Source organism: Artibeus jamaicensis, unplaced genomic scaffold, assembly GCF_021234435.1.
Source record: "Artibeus jamaicensis isolate MK-2021 breed Jamaican fruit bat unplaced genomic scaffold, CSHL_Jam_final scaffold_1283, whole genome shotgun sequence".
Classification (NCBI taxonomy): domain Eukaryota; kingdom Metazoa; phylum Chordata; class Mammalia; order Chiroptera; family Phyllostomidae; genus Artibeus; species Artibeus jamaicensis.
In genome coordinates, this window is record NW_026522028.1 from 16,979,036 (window position 1) to 17,003,774 (window position 24,739).

At 37.1% G+C, this 24,739-nt stretch overlaps 2 protein-coding genes across 7 annotated transcripts in view; both read right to left on the bottom strand.

The window, feature by feature from the left end:
- Nucleotides 1–211: 211 nt before the first annotated feature.
- SCML1 (Scm polycomb group protein like 1) lies at nt 212–14,995 on the bottom strand. Of its 5 annotated transcripts, none has more exons than XM_037157537.2 (8): nt 14,798–14,995; nt 11,912–12,030; nt 10,247–10,324; nt 9,714–9,788; nt 6,521–6,625; nt 5,508–6,132; nt 3,516–3,667; nt 212–2,056 (listed from the first exon to the last, which is right to left on the bottom strand). In XM_037157537.2, exons 2-8 carry the CDS (start codon nt 11,939–11,941, stop codon nt 1,919–1,921), a joined length of 1,203 nt encoding a protein of 400 aa, XP_037013432.2. In that variant the 5' UTR covers nt 11,942–12,030; nt 14,798–14,995; the 3' UTR covers nt 212–1,918. The 5 variants fall into 5 exon arrangements, with proteins under 5 accessions (XP_037013432.2, XP_037013428.2, XP_037013431.2 ...); XM_037157533.2 differs by having other exon boundaries at nt 11,912–13,335; XM_037157536.2 differs by having other exon boundaries at nt 14,774–14,995.
- Nucleotides 14,996–16,103: 1,108 nt separating this feature from the next.
- NHS (NHS actin remodeling regulator) overlaps nt 16,104–24,739 on the bottom strand; it is a 383,059-nt gene continuing 374,423 nt past the window's right edge. For both annotated transcript variants that reach the window (XM_053655778.1, XM_053655777.1), the window contains exon 9: nt 16,104–20,148. In XM_053655778.1, the coding sequence (XP_053511753.1) occupies nt 19,539–20,148 (610 nt within the window). In that variant the 3' untranslated portion in view covers nt 16,104–19,538. The remainder of the gene's footprint in view (nt 20,149–24,739) is intronic.

Consider the following 24,739-nt stretch of genomic DNA (forward strand, 5'->3'; position numbering starts at 1 on the left):
TTGAAGGGCCCCACAAGAGACCAGCCTTTGCTCCTCAGAATCTGTTCACCCATAGAATGAGGTCAAGTGTTAAAACTCAAGTATTTGGACATGCAAAATCACAAACTTACTAGAGCACTTTTTCAATATAACCAATCCATACATAAATGTAACGAGGTAAAAGCAAATCACATATGAGGTTCTGGCACTAGTTTTTGCAGGTATTTTTAACTTTATTATAGTTTAAATTCTGAGAACTGTAAAAACATAGTATTTGTATAAACACCTGAGAAATGTTCAACTGGACACACCATCTTCACTCAAACAATTTGAGAGATTAAAAGTACAAATTAGAATCTTGTCTTGTAACACAGAGGTAATAACATAGATAAAACCCATCTTTAGATTACAAATGCCTAGCAAATAATTGCATTTGTTTATAAATATAAAGGACACTTGGTTTCCTAAAAGGTAGATGTACATTCTGGCCCATGGCAAACAATTATTGGCATTTACAACAAATGGCTAATACAATTAGCACCAATTGTCATAGCTTATAGACATTACAACAATTATACAATAGAACAATGTAATAAATAACAATGAACATGTTTTGCTTGAAATTCCCAGTATAAGAAGTTCCAAAATGATAAATTCAAACTAATGTACCTTCCATAGTTCAGAGACAAAATGGCTCAGAAAGCAAAGTAACTAGAAACATTGCACAGGACAGAGAACTTTCCTGTATGTAAACTCTGAAGAGTGAGCTGAAAGCTACTAGTGATGGGAAACGATGTGCATATTTTTTACAGAGTTAAGACATCTCACTATATATGATGAGTCTTTATCTCTGTAGAAGTGCAAAGTATCATTTTAAATTAAAGACTTACTTGTATGTAAACTTCACATATAGAATAAAACATTAACATGAATATGCATCTTTTAAGAATTTGGACATAGGCACCTTCAGAGAGCGATTTGAACTACAAAAGGCTAATATCAGAGCTAAAACAAAATATTTAAAAGTTTTAAAATAGCATATATTTAATGAAATAGCATATAGCCAGACTCCACCCAAAGCATACTTGTAGTGTAAGAGCAGAGTGTCAAACTCATTTTCACTGGGGGCCACATCAGCCTCCCAGTTGCCTTCAAAGGGCCGAATGTAACTTTAGGACTGTATAAATGTAACTACTCCTTAACAGTTAAGCGAGAGCTCAGTGCTGCTGCTGCGTAGAAACAAGGTGCAGAGCCAGATAAAACAAGGTGGAGGGCCGGATTCTCATGGGCCTTATGCTTGCCACCTGTTATCTATTGCATAAAACAACTATTCTATCTATCTTATAATTTATCAAATGACTGGCAACAACACTTTAGAAACTTTATAGAATTAATTTTTCTTTAACTGAAAATAAATAGAGAAATAAAAACAAAAGTAAAGTTATATGGTTATTCCCTTTCTGGAAACTGGTAGAACAGAACACTGCTATTACAGATATATAATAGTTGAGAAAGAGATGATATCTGCAGTTATATCTTTAAATTTTCTTCTAAGGAAAACTTCTCATAGATTTTATTAGAGAACTTGTCAATCCCTAATATTTTCTCTTTGGGATTTAGCTGTTTTTGTTCTATACATAAACATCAACCAAAGTCAAAGGTATTTCTCTCTGTTTCTTATATGAAGTAAAAATGACAATATGGCAACAATAAAGATTAAACAGAAACTGCCCATTTGAATATGCTAATAACAACACATTGAATAGTTGCTAAAGAAGTAGACTGGACTATAATGTAACTCTGTGATTCTGGATATAACCAGCTTTTAGAGGAACCTTCTACAACACAAATATTTCTAAGAGCAGTAAAATGATTTTACAGCAAGATAGCATGGTTTTCCCCAGAATTAAGTCCAATCTAAATCTACACAGATGTTTTCTCAAATGTCAACGATGCATTTTTCTTCTTTAAGCTTTTCAATGTAGTGGCACAACTTCAGAGCTGTCCCGAGCTTCAGCCCCATATACTTCATCATAACCTCACTGTGGAGTAACAGCATGGCTTTCCCATCAATTTCCTACAGAGAAGAAAATTAGAATAATTAATAATGCTTCCATATTTTATCAAAATAGTCATTTCTTTATATATAAGAATGTGTAACATCCATTAGAGGGCAGGTCATTCCAGATATATATTCTCTGACTATGCACCTGCTTGATGAAAACTACTGAAGATACAATTTGTACAGCTGAAGCATTATTTGGTCATTAGTAAATTTACTTCAAATTTTAAGATAAAGGAAATTTAACCTAGTATTGTAAAAATGTCCTTAGTGTCAAACTACCTAACTTTACATACTGTATGTAGAATAAAATCCTACATTGAACAGTAAGAAAAAAATAATAAAAAAAAGGAATGGTAGAAATAGATTTCAGACAGTCATTAACCTCCTTAGAAAGGCAGGGAATATGAGTATGTCAGCATCAATGCAAACTGTGAATGTGCTATACAGTGTTGTGTTTATGGTGAAAGCTCATCAATTACTTGTCTGAAGTTAAAAAGATGATGAAATTAATTACTGATTTTTGTACCATATCTAAAAGGGTGTATTAGATGTGTGGTCACTAATTTTATCCATTACAAAAAACTGTAAGAATATGACTCCATAGATACAGGCATCCTCCTTAAAACCTTTATTATGTTAACTAAACAACTGAAGCTGCTGGAGCATACGATTTGGTTTTCATGAGATCTGGTTTAAAAATAAAAATTTAGCCCTGGCTGGTGTAGCTCAGTGGATTGAGCATGGGCCTGCGAACCAAAGGATCGTGGTTTGATTCCCAGTCAGGGCACATGCCTGGGTTGCAGGCCAGTTCCTAGTGGGGGACCCATGAGAGGCAACCATACATTGATATTTCTCTCCCTCTCTCCTTCCCTTCCCCTCTAAATAAAAATAAATGTGTATAATTCTTTAAAAAAATTTACTGAATCATGTATGTGTATCATACACTGAAAACATGAAATCCCATATAGTACTGCGTTTGTTAGGCACCTTCCATACTTTTTTCTACTAAGTAAAACTGGGAAGTTAAAGAAAGAAATTAGAACTTAAATGACATGAGAGTATCAGCATCCCAAACCTGTAATAACCATGTAAGGTTAACAGAACTAAGCAAATGGAATCAGCTGCTGGATTCATTAGGCAACATAACAGAACGTAGCTTTGTAACAACAGCTACGACAGAACTGTTGTAGCTGTCGTTACAAAGGACAAGACACCTGAGAGTGAATGACCAGGCTGAATAATCTGCTCTTGAGAACTTAAAGACTTGTAGTATTTTAGGTACTCAGATACCCATTTAAAGTACAGATCCAGCCTCTATCACTCATGGCTTTAACTTTGAGCAAAGTAAATATTCTCACATAAGGAAAAATCAGTTGATAGGGTTCACCATTCACACTAATCAGCATCCAACTGAAGAAGCCTATACAGAGGTCATTCAAAGGCAGGAAAACCAGATCAAAAGATACATTACATGTTCCCTGAAGAGGTCAGCGAGGGGCAGGAGAGTATGAGGATCTACTTCTTTCAGAAACAGGATCACTTCCTCTACAGACCAATCTGCAGGGTCTGCATAGTAAGGGTATTGCAGTACACCTGGGTCATTTTCAACTGCTGAACTTGTAGCTTCAATGGGGGAAAAAGACAAATTATATTGGATTAGCAAAAAAAGTCACTTGTTTTCTGTAAGATGGCTCTAGTAGCACTTAGTTGTCTTTAAATTCATTCAAAACAATTTCGTCACATTGTATCATGACAGCTGTCTCATCAACATGAATTTAAAAAACATCAAAATTGGTAAATTTTCCTGTAGTCATTTTAATATTGAAGATGAAAAATAAGTGACATTTTAACAGTTTATGCTTCATTATTTCAAAAAAGGTAAAAATGCAACCAAAACATATACTAACAAAGATTTGTTCAGTGTATGCAGGTGCTGTGACTGATCAAGAGTCAAAAGCAGTTTGTGAAGTTTTGTGCTGGAGACTTCTCACTAGACAATGCTCTGCAGTTCAGAAGATCAGTTGAAGTTGATAGCAATCAAACTGAGATAATAATTGAGAACAATCAACATTACACCATGTGGGAGATAGCTGACATACTCAAAATATCCAAATCAAAAAAGTCACTGGTGAAAATGAAAAATGTGTCTCTTTTTGATGGAAAAAACCATATAGACTTTTTGGCTAACCCAACACTTGACCTGATCATTATCCTGAAAGAAGAGATGTTACTTAAATAGGGAGTGTTGGTCTCATTCCTGGAACCATTTGTTAAGTAGCCCAGGAAGGACCCAGGACTCCAAGTATAAAATCCAGTAAAAGCTTACATGAAGATGGTGTGAGGATAGGTACCCACAAGTGTCCCATCTGACTGCCCACGAACAACAAAAGCAGCTTCAGAAGTTACCAGAAAGCTTCAAACATAAAACAGACTGAACAACCCAAAGTTTCTTTGGCCACAAATACAGCAAAAGATCTGTTACTTGGGTTAATTAGGTCAATCTAAGCTAACCTATTACTCTCTTAAGTATTTCAGTGAATTTCTCTCAATCTCTCCCCTCTTGGTCTGTGTAGATTGGATTTATTTTACTAAATACAATGGAAATTCCCCAAATTTAATTTTATAATTGCTTAAATTTATTCACTTTAACCAATGAATTTAAAAAACCTATTATCTTTGAGACTCAAATTAGTTCTTTACTGACTCTATTGTATTTATTCATTATGGATATTTTAAGCATCATTTTAGTCTTTTAAATTCCTGTCTCTTAAGGCTTAAATTTTTACCTAAATTTTGAAGAAAACAAGATTATCTTCTGCTTAGCTATGCCAAAAGTAACTTTACAACTATATTTAATACCTCTTTTGAGTTTAATTACACAGTAATACCTATTTTGACTGAAAGTTTGTATACTGAAAAAATAATACATAAAACTGAAGTGCTCATACTTCAGTTTTAGCTGTCATGTTCACTAAGTTGTGCTGAAATTTTTCTGTGTCTAAACAACTATTCATTTTCCAACTACAGCACTCAACTCTATAGTCTGTGGTAACATAAGTGTGTTTTATAATTCCCTAGAAAGATCATTTCTTTAACTAAGGACCATCAACACAATTCTGATCATTCTTGTGCGTGAATTAGCCAAAGGTGTACCTTTTCTTTCCTATCATCTGGGCTCTGCCCATTTCAGGAACATTTTGTATATTTACTCAGGAAACGGGTAAAGAAAAACAAAAGATTAAAAACCTCACAGTAGTATTCATTATGAATATTAATGGAGAAGAGACATGTCAGCTGATTAGCGGTGCCATATAACAGATACTTAACAAATGTTGTCACCATAATATCACCCCAAATCAGTTCTCAAAATACAAAACAAATAACTTCCCCTAGCCTGCACCGAGGATGTTGAGGAGTATAGGTTAAATACTGCTACTTCTAAAATGTGCCGTTTCACACTCACCGAAGGCAGTATGGCCAAAGCTCTCATTTTGTGTCAAGGTTGGGTAAGCCATCATATCATGATGGCTTGGACTTGATCTGCCCTGGCCCGGCATGGCTGCAGGTACAGATGTAGAAGCTGAGAGAACATTGGTGGTGCCATGAGCCCTTGGGCTGTCAAAGCAGGGCATGGAAGAGGACCCCTGCACTAGATCAATGGGTGGGTAACCTGACGGATATGATGCAGAGCAGCCAGGAAATGTTGGACTCTGGCTAAGGCGTATGTCTCGGCCCTCATAGAATGAACGGTGATCCTGAGTAAGGGAATCCTGTGACTGATAGAATGTACCCATAGGGCTATCCTGGGAATCTGTTGGTCTTCTTACTGGCACAGTTGGGCTATAACTATGACTACGAGACAAATCAGCAGGGAAAAGAAATTCAGACACATTATCAGGCTCATCAGGCACAGCAGGCACAGCAGGCTCATCAGGCACAGCAGGCATAGCAGGCTCATCAGGCACAGCAGGCTCATCAGGCACAGCAGGCACAGCAGGCTCATCAGGCACATCCTTCTTCGTTTTCTGATATTTCACCCTTCTAGAAAGCAGGTTAGTATAATGTTTGTACGCATATCCAAGTGGCTTCTGAAATAACAAAAACCCAGAATAAACCAACTGAAAATGAACAAAAAAGGAAAGTAGTAAACACATCAATATTTATTATCCATGCAACATTGCTTGCTATTATTAAAGATTAATATTCTACTTGATTATATGATTTTTATATCTCTTCAACCCTACCTTCTAATTGCACTTTATACATAATGGATACAAACATAAAAATACCCACTCTCATTACTTTTCTCAAACCTGCACTTAAGCATTCTTCCTAGAAATTTAGTCTTCTGTCTACTGCTACAAGCATGGATCACACAACCTCACAGACTTACTACTTCTCTCTCACTTTTAACTGACAGGCGTCTTCAGAAACCAGGGGTTTATTATAGTTGTGAAAATATTTTATGACACTTACGCGATTTTGCCAGAATAAATTTGCACGAAAACGGTAAATTTTTGAAACCTTCATGTTCATGACATCAAATTTCCTATCCATGTTTTCAAGAGTATCCTGGATGACCTATAATAATACAATCTATTAGTGGGTTCTACATCAAAATATAAGTAACATATAAGAAAATACCTTTAAGCCAATTTTGATTGCTAAGAACAAAGAAAGTTCTCATGCCATCAGAAATGTCTTGCTTGCCAACTTGATACCTGGTTGTTGGTAAGAGAGAGCTGGATGACCACAAGGGTCCCCAACCTCCAATGCAACCACGTTGCAATGCCTCCATGTCATACAGGCATTTTGAGAGGCTTTAATTCTGGAAAGTAAAGGTACCGCAATTCCTATAACCTATCACAGTCCTGATGGGAGTGATTTTACATCAAGAAGGTACTACTTTCGGAAATAAATGTTCAATTCTGCTGAAAATCCAAAGAACCTCTTTCCATATGATGACAACATGGACTAATAGGCATTCCACTCTGGGAAGAACAGTGAGCCAGATATATCAGATGTTAAACTTCTAGCTTCAAAACATTTAAAATTTGTAAAATCAACTAATGCCATAAAATCTTTGAGTACAAATCCCCTATATGGCAATCAGGTACGTGACTAAATTCTTGAAATACAGAGAATTTTCATTCAGGCAAAAAAAGACACTTAAATCATAGACCAGAACCATTTCCTCATTCTCTCATTCCAATAAACATTTACTGAGGGCATACCACCTGTCAGAACTACTATGCTAGATGCTGGAAACATGGATGGTAAGGGGAAAAACCCCCTACCAGCTCCTGTCCTAAGGAACTCCTATTCTAGCTGGAGAGAGACAAGTGAAGAGATGATTTCAATAGAGAAAGTAATTAGCAGCCTGGAGCAGTCAAAGTATGGACTTGTGGACCAGTAGCATCAATACTAGTAGCATTTACTGGAAACACACAATCTCCTACCCCAGACTTAATGAATTGGGAACTCAAGAGTCGGAATAGCACCTGTGTTTTCACAAGCCCTCCAGGTGATTCTGTTACCTCATCAAGTGTGAGGCCCAGTGATGGGCCTACAGCTCTGAGGTAAATAGTGCAGATTCTAGGGGAACGGGCTTGGATCTCAGTATTAGAGTTCTGCCACTTAGCTCTGTGACCTTGGTCAAGTTACTTAACTTCTCTGTGCTTCAACTTCCTCACGTATAGAATCAGGATGAAAATCGCTCTGAGTTCTCTTGAGGACAAAGCAAGGTGCTATGGTATTATGTTCATACTAACATAATAGCAATACTACACGATGACTGGGCCAATCGTGCTCAATCATCTATTAATATGAACATTACTATTACGACTATCATGGCACAGGTCAGAACAGGGGGCTAAGTGTATGCAAAGACCTAATGCAGGTTGGCAGGTCTTTTCAGAGAAGCAGATGTCTATGCTGAGAATGAAAAGACAAGAAGGTGTTTACTAGGTAAAAATGCATAGAAGGACATACAGGGAAGAAAGAAGAGTGTCTTCAAAAATACTCAGAAAACAGGAAAGTCAGGTGTTTCAACAGTGAACATAACTGACATTCAAAGAGCTAGGTTATTAAAGGAAGGAGAAAGGAAGGATGACAGTGGAAGAGGGCTGGGAGGCTGAAAGAAGTGATTTTTTTAAGTTTTATTTATTTATAGAGGGGAAGGGAAGGAGAAAGAGGTATTGAAACATCAACACGTGGATGCCTCTCATGCGCCCCATACTGGGAACCTGGCCTGCAACCCAGGCACGTGCCCTAACTGGGAATTGAACCAGTGACCTGTACTCAATCCACTGAGCTACACTAGCCAGGGCAGAAGTAGTTTTTTAAAAACCATAAGAGAACATGTTGAGAGTGATAGACACAGAGGATGAAGATCCAGGAGAGAGAGGGATGACCCATGAAGGGAGGAGTCTGAGCACAGGGAAAGAGGGTCAGATGCAGAAACCAGCGGAGGTGTTGGCCTTACAGAGGAAAACACCAGAAGAAGAATGTACCCTAGGCAAGTCTGTTGGCTGTGGGGAGAAGACTTCTGCTCCCCACCTCATTTTCTCCATTAAACAAGAGGCAAGGATGGGTGTGTCTGGAGCACATGGGGAGAGGGTGCTGACTACAGACCAAACAGTGGACAGGTCCCAGCAGAAGTCGTCCCCTCTGCTTCCCAGCATGGACAAGGCTGGGTTTTACTAAAGAGGATGTGGGCAAGGATAAAAAAGAAAAGATGGAAATGCTGCACCATGCAGTCTAGGGCAGTAAGGGAAGAAGTTGAAGAGAGGAGAGAGCTAACACACTAGGAGAAATAGACTGGATCCCTCATGAGGCCTGAGTATGTCTTACCTCTTACCTGAGATGCTACATCCCACCCCACCCTGCACAATTGCTCAGAAGGCCCTGGCAGAGCAGTGTGTATCTAGGTGGTCTTGGATGCTTAGGCAAGGCGGGCTGGGGATAGCCCTGCTCAGAATGAGAACCCTCTCCCTCCTGCTATAGCCCACCCTCTGCACATCTTCCCCTGAAGATCTGATGTGTCCCCTTTAAGCATTGCACTTAAGACTCATAAACCATTATCTATTTTCTATTTTTCAAAGTATGCTGGCTCATTTTATTCAAGACACTTAGTACCTTAAGAAAATTGATTTTTTATAAATGTTCATTACCTCTAGGGTATGCAGCCCACAAAATCCTTGATAATCACATATTTCTATCTACCTCTACCAATATGCTAATTTTTACAAAATCCCCTCAAAACTATGTAAGATATACTTTTAAAAACAGTGGTTGGCTGCCATTTTGTTTCAATTGAGGTATCTTTGTATGCATTTAGGTACATACTAAATTGCATCCAAATCAGCCAATTTCCTTCGAAAATTTTGTAGGGAAAATTAATTCAATACTGAATAATCAAGATGAAAGAGACATAACTACATTTGATCATTTAAGGGCTTTAAAAAAACTATAAAATCTACATATTGCTACTTTGAAATTTCACCCAGAGATGCTATTCAATAAACTAGAAATTGTTAAAAATGATCATGATGGGGTGACAATCATACATAATTTAATACAGCAAAATTTCAATCAACTGTATTCTTTACATAAAATAAAGAGAATTTCAGCTTAGCATTTTAGAAAACATTTGACAGAACTTTTGTACCTGGCAATAACTCAGGACATCCATAATTGGTTTTTGTTGCTCTTCAGAGGATGCGTCAGACTGAGCACTTTGCTGCTAAGATTTTAAATGTTAAGTATTAATGGTTTACTTCTGTAAGAGCCAAATTGAACATAGGATAAAAACACTGTATACTTATTTAAATTTTTACTTTTTTAGCAACTTTTCAGTTTCAGAAATTTTAATCTAAAGCAGAGATGAAATAAAAATATAATAGAAATGATAACTGCTAATTAAGAGAGAAAGGAAAGAATTTATTATATCGAAATGACCTATGTTTAGAATTTTGTACTAAAAATGGGTATTGCTCTCAATTTCCTACTACGCAAGGAAAAGAGAGAAGTAAAATGGTTAAATGTTCATTGTCTAATGAAAGGAGCCAAACAAATTCATGACAGAGTAGTATTTTCTTGAGTAGTTTAGAGGCACTCTATCATATATGAAGAATTTAAATATTTTCCTTTAAAATGGCTAAATGTTACTACATTTGGCAAACGGCAATTAACATTACTTACATTTACATATGTAGGATTTGATTCATATGCATAAAGAGTCCCATTCTCATCATCGGCAGAATGTATGCGAGTTTTTATCTAAGGAAGATTCATTAATAAATTAAAAGGAAGCATGAAAGGAACGGACAGAAAAATTTAGGACTTCAATTTCACTTTCAAGAAACTCCAAAAGTCTACCTATGGTATTAAAGGACCTTTGTTCATTGTAAATAGATACTGTGACTACAAAAAAAAAAGATGTACTTGCAACTACTTACTCATTAACCCAAGTACACTTATGACATATTTTCATCAAGCTTAACCTCTTGTATATCTAAGGGTAGAAAGACTAGTCTTCTAGTAATCTGGCACCAGAACTGCTGTAACAGCAAATATTTCTTAACACCAAGAACTATGTTACATGGCTTTTGATTTTTAAACCACTCAACAGTGCCACTCTATGGACAAAATAGAAAACACTTAAGTACCTTTTTGTTTTTGTTCTAATTTTTAGGAAATCTTTCTTTTCCTGATTATAACAGCACAAAAATTAATTATTGCTAGTAAAAAATAATAATAAAACATCTATAATTCTAGGTTTTTCTACATAGCATTTTACCAAGGCTTTTCTTTTTTCTTTCTTTTCAGGAGCATTTTTTAAATTAAAACATTTTTTCAATTACAGTTTATATTTACTATTATTTTCTATGAGTCTCAGGTATACTGCATAGTGGTTTGATACTCATATACTCTATAAAGTGCCCCCCAATGCTTCCCATATCCAATTGACATCATACAGCTATTATATTACTGACTACATTTCCTATGCTGTACTTTATAGCCCCCATGACTATTTTGTAACTATCACTCTGTACTTCTCAATCCATGTCTTTTTCTCAATAAATTAATCTCTAAATCACCTTAAAATTTTTTGAATGCTTTAAATAAATAGGTAGTAAATAACCATTAAACTTCATTTAACAACTCTTTATTCTAAGAATGAATTATGAACTATAGGAATAATTTTTAAAAATAAAGATCCTTCGAAGCTATATCTGTTTCAAAAGCTATAACCAAAGTAATATGGACTTGTTATAGATTAGTACTTATGAAAATATACCACCTTACTTTTGTATAGTGCCTTATGCTTTCCCAAGTGGTTTCACATGATTATGTCAGAAAAAATAACTCTCTGTAGGCAGTTAACATTATCTCCAAAAATGAAAGATGTTAGGACTAACAGAAGTTTTAAAAATTGCTTATACTACTTAAGTGGCAGTAATACCTACATCCATATGTAAGCAATATATTTTCTGTTAAGCTGAATTATGTGTAGCTTAAAAAATACTTTTATTCAACATCAGGGATCAAGAAACAGAATGAAACAGAATGCTGAAGACCATAACCACTTTTAAAACCTGGTGGATTCTCAGTTATAATTACACCAACCCTATGACCTAGCAATTCAATTCCTGAGGATTGACCCAAAAGAAATGTTAGTATCTGTTCACAAAAAAACCTCGTACATGAATGTTCATAACAGCTTTACAGATCACTGTCAAAACTTATGAATTATATACTTAGGATCTTTGCATCTCACTGTGTGAAATTAAATTCAATTTAGAAAAGAAATATAACACAATGAAAAGAACAAGGACATTTTTTTTTTCAATTTGAAATACAAACCACATCAACTTCACTGGAGCAGCTAGACATCTTTGTCAAACAGGAGCAACTCCACTTCTGAGTTGGGCCTAATTAATTTTAAACTCCTTGGTCACCTAGGACTGGTTAACCTTCTACTCCTGAAAAGCAATGCATAAAAAAGTTACCTTTTCATTACCTTAATAAACTTAGTATAGCTACATTCTCTCAATACCAACTCAAACTGAATTGGTGTACTGGTTGAATTTTAGAAATTCTCCATTCATGATTCAGAATAGACCTTTTAAACGTAAAGGGCTATATTGCTCATGCATAGGAACAAGAATCAAGATCAAACACACTTCTAAATTCTGAAGTGAATGCTCCACAATGTAAAAGCTACAGAGTAAATAGTGAAAACAAGAGGACATGATTCCTCACTGCTTTTGTAAAGGCAGCCCATCAGGCCTCCAAATCCTAGTCAGGAGTCTGTTCCAGCTTGGGTCCCAACCAGGTCGTACACTGGGCAGACCACTCAAGACACTGCCTCATCTGCCAGATGAAAAGTGGCTGAGATTATGTCTAAGACCATTTCAGGTTTAAGAACGAGTGTTTCCATAGTTAAATTTTATATCAAACCTAAGTAAATGTATATAAAATATAAACTAAAACTCTTCTAGAATTATGTATGCTCAGTTACGGTTCCAGATCATTTAACTTTGCAACTAGAAAAGACATGGAGCACAATACCATCATATTATATCTTGTAGTAGGAATATGAACCGTGAATGGCATCATGGTACTGGAATGGGTACATTTATAAGTGCAAATTCCCTCCCTCCCTCCATCCTGAGCCAGGGTAGTAATGACACAGCCACGATGAATGGAGAAGTAACTCTCAAGTTAATTCAAGATAAATGTAGGTTAATACTGTGGAAAAATTCAAGTTATAAAATACACCCAATCTGAGCTGTAACCTCAATCAAGTTTTAGTTTTAGACTATGTGTATTTTTCCTGATTATGAGACTAATACAAGCTATGAACAATTAAACAGTGGTGTTCTGGACATAGGAAGACTACACAGCAATGAGGATAAATTAACTATTGCTACACACAAACAGGACAAATCACACAACCGTAACACTGAGTAAAAGCCAAATTCTAAAGAGTGTACAATTCAATTGATCTAAAGCTCGAAAACAGGCAAAAGCAATTAATAGTGGAAAAATAATTTCTAAACCAATACTTCTACATATGCCAGTCACTTTAACAATTTAGTTTCCTGCATGCAGATAGCTGTAATTCATTTAACAAGTCCCTATGAATGGATGTTCAAGTCACTTGTGAAGTTTTGTTCTTACACTGCAGAGCAATCTCTTACCTCCGCTTGAAATCTCACAGGTATTTAATCTCTCTGCGCCTCAATTTCTTAACCTGTATAGTTGGAATATCTACTTCACAGGGGCTGTGAAAACCAAATACAGTTAAGTATCCAGCATCATGTCTGGTTCATAGCAAGCGCAGCCTCGTTTCCGTTTTGCTTCTTCCCACAAAATAAAGTTTGTGTAACATTTTCTTAGAGCCCAATCATGACTACATTTGGCAAAATTAGTAAAATTCGTCAAATTCAAAATCCTGCAAAATGATTTTACCTAAAATAAAGTTCATTTCTATTTTACCGTAGAAAACCTAAATTCTTGATAACATAAGAACAAAAAGCCATCTAGTTTTTATGATATTTTTAGACATTAAAAACACTTTAAAGGTATTTTTCAAAAGTCATTCGAAGATTCTGCTCTTAAGATACAAGGCATTCACTTTATCAGAATCATCAATTTATCAGAATAGTGAAAAAACAATCTGAAGGAATACACAGAAAAAGAGGGCAGATTACGCCAGGCCACTCCAAGGTTTTTTTTTTTAACAACAACAACAAAAACAAACCTGTTAATAACACACTGAACAATTACTTCCTAAAATTCCTATCAAATCTCGTAAAAGCAGCATTTCTGCTGTCCAAACGAAATTCCGCAGACTACAAAATAAGCCAGATCGGGGACAACGTTACCCAAAACGTGTTCCATTGCCTGGCACTGAATCTATAAAAGCAGAAAAGTTGCCTGGAAAAATCACGATCTATAAACATTAAACCAGTTTCAAACCCTATAGCAGTCCTAATTCCGGGAGAGGAGGGTAGGGAGGGAAGGAAGCGATCCTGAAAAGACTACGTTATCAAATGACCGTGCGCAGCTTGGGTCTTTACTTTCTTTCTCCTCGTTTATATTATTAACGATAATACGGCGAGGCTGCCCTATCTTCGATCAAACGCATTACCATCAAAGCCTCAAAAAACACCAGAATCTCAAAGATATAACAACCCCCCTATTTTACCACTTAAACTCGAAACTATATATACATATGAGAGACAGAGATTTAAAGTCTTGGTCGTTCCTCGCCGCCCCCCCACCTCTGCCAAGGAAGAAAAAAAAACGATGAGAAAAGATCGACTCGTCCCCCCAAATCGGCACGAACTACTCCACAAATGGCCAAAACGCAAAAGCTCGAAAGCGCGGGCATCCGCGAGACGTGGTGCGAACCGGCGAAACCAGCGGGAACCAGCCGCGAAACCAGCGGGGACCAGCCGGGAAAACCAGCGGGGACCAGCCGGAACCCACCGGAACCAGCCCAAACCATCCAGACTCCCCCGCCGACCCCCATCCCACAGCGCTGCTGAAATTTAATTGTAAATTTGCGATTCCAGAAATTTTTTCCCCTCAGGCAAATCCTCTCACCCACGCCACTTGACTCCCCGGAGTTTCTCAGGCATTAAAAATCACTGAACTACTCGCCCACACACAAGACAAGAAAATTCAAGGAGAAGGAAAAAAAGCCGCTGGAAAAACCTTTTCAAATCCCGTCACACCGACCTCCACACGACGCGGGAACCAGCTCGCCGCCAGCGCTCTCCCTCAGCGTCAACGGCAAACACCCTTTCGATCACTCGACGTCCCACCGGAAGTTGAGCCGGACGATGTGACGTCAGGCCGGGGCGTCTCACGCAAGCTGTGGACCCAAGCAATATCCTGGGACCACCGCGGCGCGAAGGCTTCCTGACAGGCAGATTACCTAGCAATCCCGAGGGCGCATGCGCAACCCTTGCCGGGGGACCAGGTTGTTGCTAGGAAGACTTTGCTTTCCTACTAAGTAGCGCCAAGCCGGCACGCGAGCTTTCCGTTCGCAGAGGCTGGTGGGATGGGAATCTGGCGCTAGTCCGCAGGCGCGATCTTGCAACGCCGAAAGGGGTTTTTACGGCTTTGAAGGGAGGGGGGGGGGGTCTCAGCGCGTGCACGTGCAAGCGCACGTGAGTTTTGGTGGCTGAGAGGATTACTGCAGGTGGCTCACGTGTGTGTGGCGTTTAGGCGCGAGGCCTTTCCACGGACACTGATTGGTTGTTCGAAGCTTTATTTTTATCATAATTCCTCTCCTCCCCCTCCCTCTAACGAGGTACCACAGACAGCAATCAACTTTGGATCTTAAGTGTGCTCTTCAGTAACAGAATTTGATGGGAGAGAGGGGCGTGGCCTTAGCAATGGGCTTTAGCAGTCCTGGTTTGGTACTAGCAGACCCTGCAGTCATATTTTCTGGGTTGCAAGCCCAGCTCCAGCGCTTAGTCTCTCTATGGCCCTGGGCGAGTAAAGTAACGCTCTGCGCTTTATTTTCCCCATCTGTAAAATGGGCACAATGTGGGAAGTACATGAGTTAGAGTAAGCAAAGCGCATAGAACAGTATTTTTGTACATGACTTTGCTATGTAATAAAGGGTACATGGCATTATTTGGTGGGATATTATCTATGTCTATCTCAAGGCTGTCTTGGAAGACAGCCTTATCTATCTTGGAAAGGAGGCACAGTCTTAGTACTTATCAGAAGCAAAGGTAAATATTTCAAAGTCAAGTCAAATATTTTCCTGGCCCGGAGAGAAGAGCTACAAGGAAAGTATATCCAACATAGGAAATGTGTTCTTTCTCCTGTCAAATACAAAGCTAGATTAGAGCCCGTTATATAGACAGCATTATTATTACTATTTATTATTATTATTTTGCTCATACTTTTGCCATAGCAATTGCCCTCTTTTATTTCCATTTCCCTGTAAAACGCGTGTGTTTAGGAAACGCCAAGAATGCAATTATATAATAATGAAGCAAGAAACCAGTTATTTAATTGCAGTCACGTTTATTTGCAGTTTCTATACACACTTTCTAGGTAATCAAACTTTCCTGGTACATTTTTTGAGAGGGGTTCACAATAAAACTGTCACCATTTTTACTAAAAATAAATACAAGACTTAAAGTGTTGCACAGCTCTAAAATATACAAAGGCTTGAATTGAATGTAAACGTTGAAAACTTACAAAAGAAACCGTTTTTGCAACAATTAAAAAAGTTCATATTTACAATATTACAAAAATACAAAATGGATGCAAGTCCATAAACCATTGTCTTTTTGGCCAGCATGAACTGGTTCTAGTACCAAAATAGTTACACTGTAACCTTCTTTATAGTTTTAAATCTTTTGTCATGATCTAGTTTTCTAAGTCTGCCACCACTGTAGCTAATGTACTCACTGAGCTTTGGCAAGAGCAAACAGTGTGTTTTGTTTGCTGTAACTAGTCCACGTCCTCTACTTAGCCAAAACAAAAAAAAAAAAAATCCAAAAGGAAGGAAAAACATTTCTCCCACATAACAGACATGTTGTACAAACATTTAAAAAATTACCATCAGTGCAAACAACAGAAGAAAAGTTTGGATTGATGTTTTTCGCAATACCTAATGTGTGTACCTTTTAAGATGGCAGTGATGTTGAAAACAGTCCTCTAAATCTTGGTCTTATATGCTATGTAATTAAGCCATGTAGAATATTCCACATTACTAAGGAATTCCTTGTTTTTTTTCACTCAGTTTGTTACTCAATACTCTTTTCCACAGCGAATTTAAAATCCATCTTTATTTGGGTTTTTTAATCTACGAAATATAAAATAGAGCAACTCTGCTATAGGTTTTTAGAGTAAACAAAATAAGTAAAACTATAAGGGTTAGTTCTGTGATCATTACATACAGAAGATATTTTATTGCCTCACAATTCAAGTCAATATGTATTTTAAAATATACATGGTGCCATTACTTAAATTAATGTCAATAATAAAAAGGTGACATATTTATTAAAGCCAATCATGTTTTCTATTCAAGATATAGAATCACTTTTAAAGCCCACATACACCTTGCTTTATGCTTAAAAAACCCCTAACTATACAAAGCCATACTGCAAACGAACTGCTTTTATGAAAATTACAAAAGATCACCTATTGTGACTGGAAATGACTGTTTCTTATCACATCTGTCTAAAAACTTTATTTTTAAAATTTTGCCAAGTGTACTTTTCAAAGCATGAGAAAAAGATATTCATGTTTCCATGTGGTGTCAAACCATGCTGGTTTTTTTAAACTAATGGGTTCCAATGAGAAATGATGGTCCATATTTCAAACCCCCAAATATTTTTCTTTTAATAAAAAGTATAACACTTTTTCAATGTTCAAACGTACCCTTTACCAGGTAGCTTATCTATCCCAGCACAAGAGTGTGCGAATGCACACACGTGCACACACATACATACATCCTCCCTCCTTTACCCCGCCACCCTCAGCACCCATTTTACGTACAAGGATGACAAGAAATTAAGAAACACAATTTGATAGCAAAAACAAATAGCAGAAGCCAGACTTGTTTTTTCTTTCAGGACAAACAAATAACCCAACAACAATCAGATTCCCTAATTCTCAATCTGTAACATCTTAGAAAGTGTTCCTTTTGAAAGACAGCATGTTCTTATACCAGGCTTTCTCCTTCCTATTGCATGAATTAAATCAAAACCACAACCCCCCTTTCACACATCCTACTTTCCCCAAAACCACTTGCATAAGCTAAAAGCCAGCTGCATATCAATTTCTTGGTAACTCTGGTATGTTCTATCATTCTAATTGCATTCTCTTCTTTTATAGGCGATATCCCTCTTTAGTTCTTTCCACTCTCTACCTTCTCTCATTAAAAACATATTCTAAGTACATAACTGCTTATATTTCTGACATATTTCAAACATTAACATCAGTTCATGTTAAAATCCGAGGTGTAAAAACTATTTTCAGATTTCAACTTGTAACTATATTTTTTTCAGTTTTAAGACAAGAAAATTCAAGTAATTTCAAGTAATTCAGCTTGTTTCCCTGCCTTCATTTTATCAGAGCACTTGCCTGACATTTCCTTTCCCACCCACCACCCCTCCCCTTTTGCCATCAAGCAGATAGAGTAAAATCAGACAAAAATTCGGTTGCATGTAGAATTGTGAACCAGAGCTGTTCCCCATTCCCAGCTTAACAGTGAGGATAAATAATGCATATACACATACCTATTTCCCAACTACATTGTTCACAGTGTCATTTCTGTTCATTTTTAGGTAGCACGAATCTCATGAGCACAGAGAGAAGCTTCACTGAAAACTCATTGCAGGTATTCACTGTTATATCAACAGCTCTGTGGCATGCTTATGTTTCATTTTCGTTAAAGAACCTGGAGCTAACTGCTAGACTGTTTAAGGAGTTTTAAGATTATAGTCATTAGATTATGACTGTTTATGTCCCCAGTAGCCTAATATAAAACATAACCTAAAATTAACTAGTTTTCCCTACTCATTCTCTTTAAAGTAATCCACTGAAAAATTAAAGTTTAAAGGACACTGTCAAATGCTGTTGTTCAGGGCATTGTGTTGATAATGATGATTTCTCTCATTGATTAAAAAAAACAAAAGCATGCTTTTCATTCTGTCCAAATTTCCACATGGCAAATCACAGCCACGTGATTACTACTATTAGCTTGTTTGGTACTGCAATTTGTCACAAAAATGTTAGGTTTGAATTCATTATTTTAAATTAATCACATTTCAGTATATGACCTCAAGATTTATTTTATTTCACCAGTTTAAAATTCATATATGAGGTTTATCACTTAGAAATCATATTAGTGGACATTTAAATATGGTATTTGATATGAAAATGGTATTCACAGAATACAATTATTACACTTTATCTGTTGTGTTGTATAAACAGTTGGTGTGCAGTAGATAATTTGTCACATGTCCACTTGTCATTGATAAATCTATGTACACATTTTTATCAAAAATATGGTATTTACATGTGTGTAGTTCTTTCTTCTAAATTTTGCTTTAGTTCATTTTAATGTAAAAAAATACCAAACCTCCAGAGTAATTTCATCTTCTTAAGAATTATGACAGTGAGGGTTGTTTTCTGAATAGGCAGCCTTGGGAAAACTTTTTTCTAGGTTTCTTGAAAAGCAGACATTTTAAAATCCTATATTATCAAAAGGAATGACATTGGGTAAATCAAACTAAGCTAAAGAAAAATATGAAAGACAGTGCTACTTAAAAACATGGAAAATAATCAAGAAAGACAAAACGACCTTTTGTTTCCCCAGCAAATATTTAGAAATTCATTGGTAGTAAGTGATGGTACCCCATGATGTACTGACTTCCCTAGTCTTCTGTTCTATTCCCCCATCCTCATAAGGGTTTTGGCCTTTGACAGCCAGCCTGGCACAGGACACCTATGTTGAGCTCTGGGAGGATCGGTCATCATGTGGGCTCCCATCAGAATTTTCTGTCTCACCCTCAGAGATGGCCTGCATGGGCGCATTGTACAGCCTGCAGCGGACACTGTAGCGGCTGCTGCTGGCCACAGGGGGGGCCCTGGAACGTCCAACCCTTGCTGATGCTGAAGTGGCAAAGTTCTTTGACGAAAACCCTTCTGCATTAACTCTTGGGGAGCATGGAGAGAGTGGGGACAATGCCTCAGCACCAGGTGCCCCCTGATGGACTTCATGGGTGCTATGGGGGGACTCAGCTGTGAGGTCCCCAGGAGGTTTAGGTAGGATGGGACTCTTCAGGATCTCAGTAGCAGACATGCGGTAACTGGAATCTGAACGACTGCCTTTCTTGAGGAGTAACAGCTTAAACTCTTCATTGGATGTGTTGGACTTTTTAGCATTTCGGTAGATGAGGCCAGGAGACCTCTGGCTGTTTTGGGTGGTCACATTGCTGTTGGGTGAAGTGACAGAACCCGTGTTGCTACTGCTACTGCTTCCAAGAGAAGATCTTGATTTGCTTCGAACGGACATGTCTCCAGAATCTTTTCTTCCAAGTACTTTCCTCTTAGACCTTTTAAGAAAAGGAACAATCTCAGTCCAGATACATTTTTAGGAAACCAAAAGTGTTAAGTCACATTCACAGATATCCTTAATGAGCATTTTGGTGCACCCTCTCTGACTGGATACCAAGTATCAGGGCTATGGAGATGAGGAGTAAGATACAGCCCTTACCTTATAGCACTAACAGCCTGAGGGAAATTCTCTGATAACCACTGGACATTAATTAGGTTCTGGAAATGACCATTTTAAATAATGGCTAATGTGGAGGCTAAACATTCCAGATGAGGACTTATTGGGATATTTTAGTATAAGAAAATATTGCTGTTTGATTCCAGGGGTGTCGAAATTTTTGGCATCTTGGGCCACTCTGAAAGAAGAAGAGTTGTCTTAGGCCACACATTAAATATACAAACACTAACAAAAACAAAAAATAAATCTCATAATGTTTTAAGTAAATTTACAATGTTGTTTTGGGCCACATTCACAGCCATCCTGGGCTGCATGTGGCCTGTGGGCTGTGAGTTGGACACCTCTGGACTAGATGGTGAAGGAGTGTATATGTTTCTTATTAAATCTCTCTCTTCAATTTAGAAAAAATGACCTGATGTCTGGGGTTGGCTTCCAATGAACACCAGAAGAGCAAAGTAGAGGGATCTGTGGACGGGACAGGATTAGCCATAAGTTGCTGGTTAACAGGCTTGGGTGATGGGTGTGTGTGTGTGTGTGTGTGTTGGGGTGGGGGTATATATTATACTGCTGAGTCTTCTTTTTAATTTCCTCCATATAAAACAATTTCTTACATGACTTTTTAAATAAGTCGATCCATTTTGGGCTGCAAATAACATTGTCCATAGCTGCCTAGGAACATCAAAAGTATATTAGTAAATTAACTTTCTGTGAGGAGCTGAAAACATAAACCACACTTAGAATCTTAAAGCTCTGTACACTGTAAGCTATCAAGAAAACAAAATCATTTTAAGAAGATACACATAAATGGAAGCATATACCATGCTCATGGATAGGAAGAATTAACATTGTTAAAATGTCCATACTACCCAAAGCAATCTATAGATTCAATGCAATCCCTATCAAAATATCAATGGCATTTTTCACAGAACTAGAACAAATAATCCTAGAATTTATATATAACCACAAAAGATACTGAATAGCCACAGCAATCTTAAGAAAGAAGAATAAATTTGGGGATATCATACTACCTGATATCAAACTGTTCTATGAGGCTACATTAATCAAAACAACATAGTAGTGGCATAGATAGATAGATAGATAGATAGACAGATAAATAGATAGATGGAAAAGAATGGAGAGCCAGAAACAAAGCCATGTCTATATGGTCAATTAATCTATGACAAAGGAGGCAAGAATATACAAAGGGGTAAAGACAGTCAATTCAATAAATGGTATTAATAAAAATTATACAGAAATATGTAAAAATATGAAACAAGACTACCTTCTTACATCATACACAGGAAGAAACTCAAAATAAATTAAATACTTAAATGCTCTTAGTAATATTTTTTTGTTCACATCTCCCTAGGCAAGGGAAACAAAAGAAAAATAAACAAATGGAACTACATCAAACTAAAAAGGTTTTGCACAGCAAAGGAAACCATCAACAAAACAAAAAGATGATCTACAGAATGGGAGAAGATATTCAACAATGATATACCCAATAAGGGGTTAATATCACACACACAAAAAAGGAAAGAAAACCCACCAAAAAATCCAATTAGAAAAATGGAGCCCTGGCTGGTGTAGCTCAGTGGATTGAGCACGGGCCTGCAAACCAAAAGATCGTGGTTCGATTCCCAGTCAGGGCATATGCCTGGGTTGCAGATCAGTTCCCAGAGCAGGGGCCAATTCCCAGCAGGGGATGCACGAGAAGCAGCCATACATTGATATTTCTCTCCCTCTCCTTCCCTTCCCCTCTAAAGATAAATAAATAAAATTTAAAAAAGGAAAGAAAAATGGGCAGAGGACCTGAATAGACATTTACAGGGACATTTCTGTATGTCCCTGAAGAGGACATACAGATGGCCAACAGACATATGAAAAGATGCTCAACGTCACTAATTATCATAAAAAAGCAAATTAAAACCACAATGAGATATCATCCCCGAATGGCTATCATCAATAAATCAATAAACAAGTGCTAGTGAGGATGTGGAGAAAAGGGAACCCTTGTGCACTGTGGGTGGGCCTGCAAATTGGTACAGCCACTATGGTATGGAGGTTCCTCAAAGAATTAGAAATGGAACTACTTTATGACCTAGAAATTTCACTTCTGGGAATTTATTTTAAAAAATCCAAGACACAAATTCAAAAACATGTATGCATCTCTATGTTCATTGCAGCATGATTTACAATAGCCAAGACATGGAAGCAACCTAAATGTCCACAAATAGACAAGTGGATAAAAAAGCTGTAATACATCTACAATGGAATATTACTTGGCATGGAAAAGGGTGAGATTTTTACCATTTGCAACAACATGGATGAACCTACATAGTATTATGCTAAGCGATATGGGTCAGATACAGAAAGACAAATACCATGTGGTTTCATTTATATGTGGAATCTAAAGCAAAAATAAATGAACAAACAATAGAAACGGACTCAAAGATACAGAGAACAAACATGGTTTCCAGATGGGAGGGTGATTGGGGGGGGCTAAATGAAAAAGGTGAAGGGGTTAAGAAATACAAATTTACAGTTATGAAATAGTCACAGGGATGTCAGTACAGCACAGGGAATATAGTCATAATATTGTAATAACTGTGTTATGTGCCAGGTGGGTACTAGACTTATTGGGGCGATCACTTTGTAAGTTATATAAATGTCTAACTACTATGTTGTACACCTGAAAATAATACAATATTGAATGTCAATTCTAATTGAAAAAACAGAAAATACAAGTTAGAATACAATGTGTATTTGTAATGCATTGGAAAATATAAAGGAATATACTCCATATTTAATGGTAGTTATGTTAGCATGACAGGATTTCTATTTTCTATGTTAAATACTTTTTTGAAGTTTGATTTTTTTTACAATTCAAGTCTGAATTGCATTGTATTTGCATGCAGGAAAAGGGAAGATTAAAAATATTTCCCCTTAAAAAAACAAAATAATTCACTGTGTTGCACATAAATGCATACATACATACAACAGAACTGCAAATCTAAGATTACCTAACTCTGTAAGTCTACCAAACAGGTACCTATCATCATATTATTTCTCTTGATTAATAAACCAGCTTCAATTCAGTGAATCTGCAGGATGACTCAATTCAATAATTACTATTCTAAAAATCCATAGGGTAGACAAAATGTCAGCTTTGCAATTGGAAACCAGCCTAATTGGGGTTCACTGAAAACTATGGCTGTTATCCTGTGTATGCCGGTGCCCAGCACTCCAATAGGGTAGGATTTTCAAGCTGACATTTGTTTTTAGCATCTACCATATTCTAGACACTAAAACATTCTTTTATCATGAAAACTGAGAATGTGAGCTATAATTGTCTCCATTTCCAGTAGGGGATTAAGTACAGAGGTTTTAACTGACTCACGACTGCATAAGAAGTGGCAGCATTGGGATTCTTCACTCTCCAAATGGAGAAGCACACCTAATGTATATACAGAAGGTGTTTCTGATTGGCTCCTTTCAAAAAGTTGTTGAAGAGTAGTGCTCCTTCTTTATGGGAAAACCACATCAAGAGAAAACCTAAGTTCCCTTAAAAAGTAGAATTCTGGAAAATACAATGATAAGCTGTTTGCAAAGAACGTGCTTCAGAAAGTGTTAACTTCATGAGGTAGAAAAGATAGTCTCTAAGTTTTTTTCCTTTAGGAGTCCCAGTTAAGTCACCAAGGCAGTCACGGTTATAAAAGGAGTAGGCACATCATGATTGGAAAGCTTAGTCTGATATGGGTTCAGTTTCTAAGGCCTAGTTCCTGCACTGTTTTTCCGTCACAGATTGTAAGGAGTATTCTTGCAAATATAGACACTGACCAACCACAGTGATGCAGGGGAAGGATGAGAGAATGTGAAAGGGCAGCATTGACACAACACTGTCCTGGAAAAGCAGCCCAAAGGACATCCCCTACTTGAGGGATGTGGAATGTTCATTCATTTTAGAGAAGGCTGGTGTTATTAAAAAAAATTAAGTTTTGGGAAAACAGGGGAAAAAAGGAACAGTGTTTACTTGTTCTGAGCTGTAATACAGGCACGTTTGTAATATACTGTCTTGTCTCAAATTTGGGGCTCTATTTAGTGAATCAACTTCCATTTATCTCTGTTAATATAAGATTACAGCTTTGAGCATACTTTTTAGGTTCAAGAAATTATTTAAAATTTAGAGATTGCACTAGAGTTTGAGCTTTTACTCTCAGATACTTAACCACATTGTTTTCAAATAAAAATTTGAAACAGAATGTCTTTCCTAAAGAAAAAACATCTTCCCTCAGCAGTTCTTATGAAAGTCTGTCAATTAAGGTCAATCTAACTATATATAAAGACTTATAGTCCCTGGCTGGTATAACTCATTGGACTGAGTGCAGGCCTGTGAACCAAAGCATTGCTAG

Excerpts from the sequence above, each read along its gene's own strand:
- SCML1 (XM_037157537.2), bottom strand. The coding sequence starts at position 11,941 with ATGTCTAGCTGCTCCAGTGAAGTTGATGTG. Across the intron at positions 10,325-11,911 it reads GCTCCAGTGAAGTTGATGTG|ATAAAAACTCGCATACATTC; the intron begins GTTTGTATTTCA and ends AATCTTCCTTAG. Across the intron at positions 3,668-5,507 it reads CTTTGGCCATACTGCCTTCG|CTACAAGTTCAGCAGTTGAA; the intron begins GTGAGTGTGAAA and ends CCCCCATTGAAG.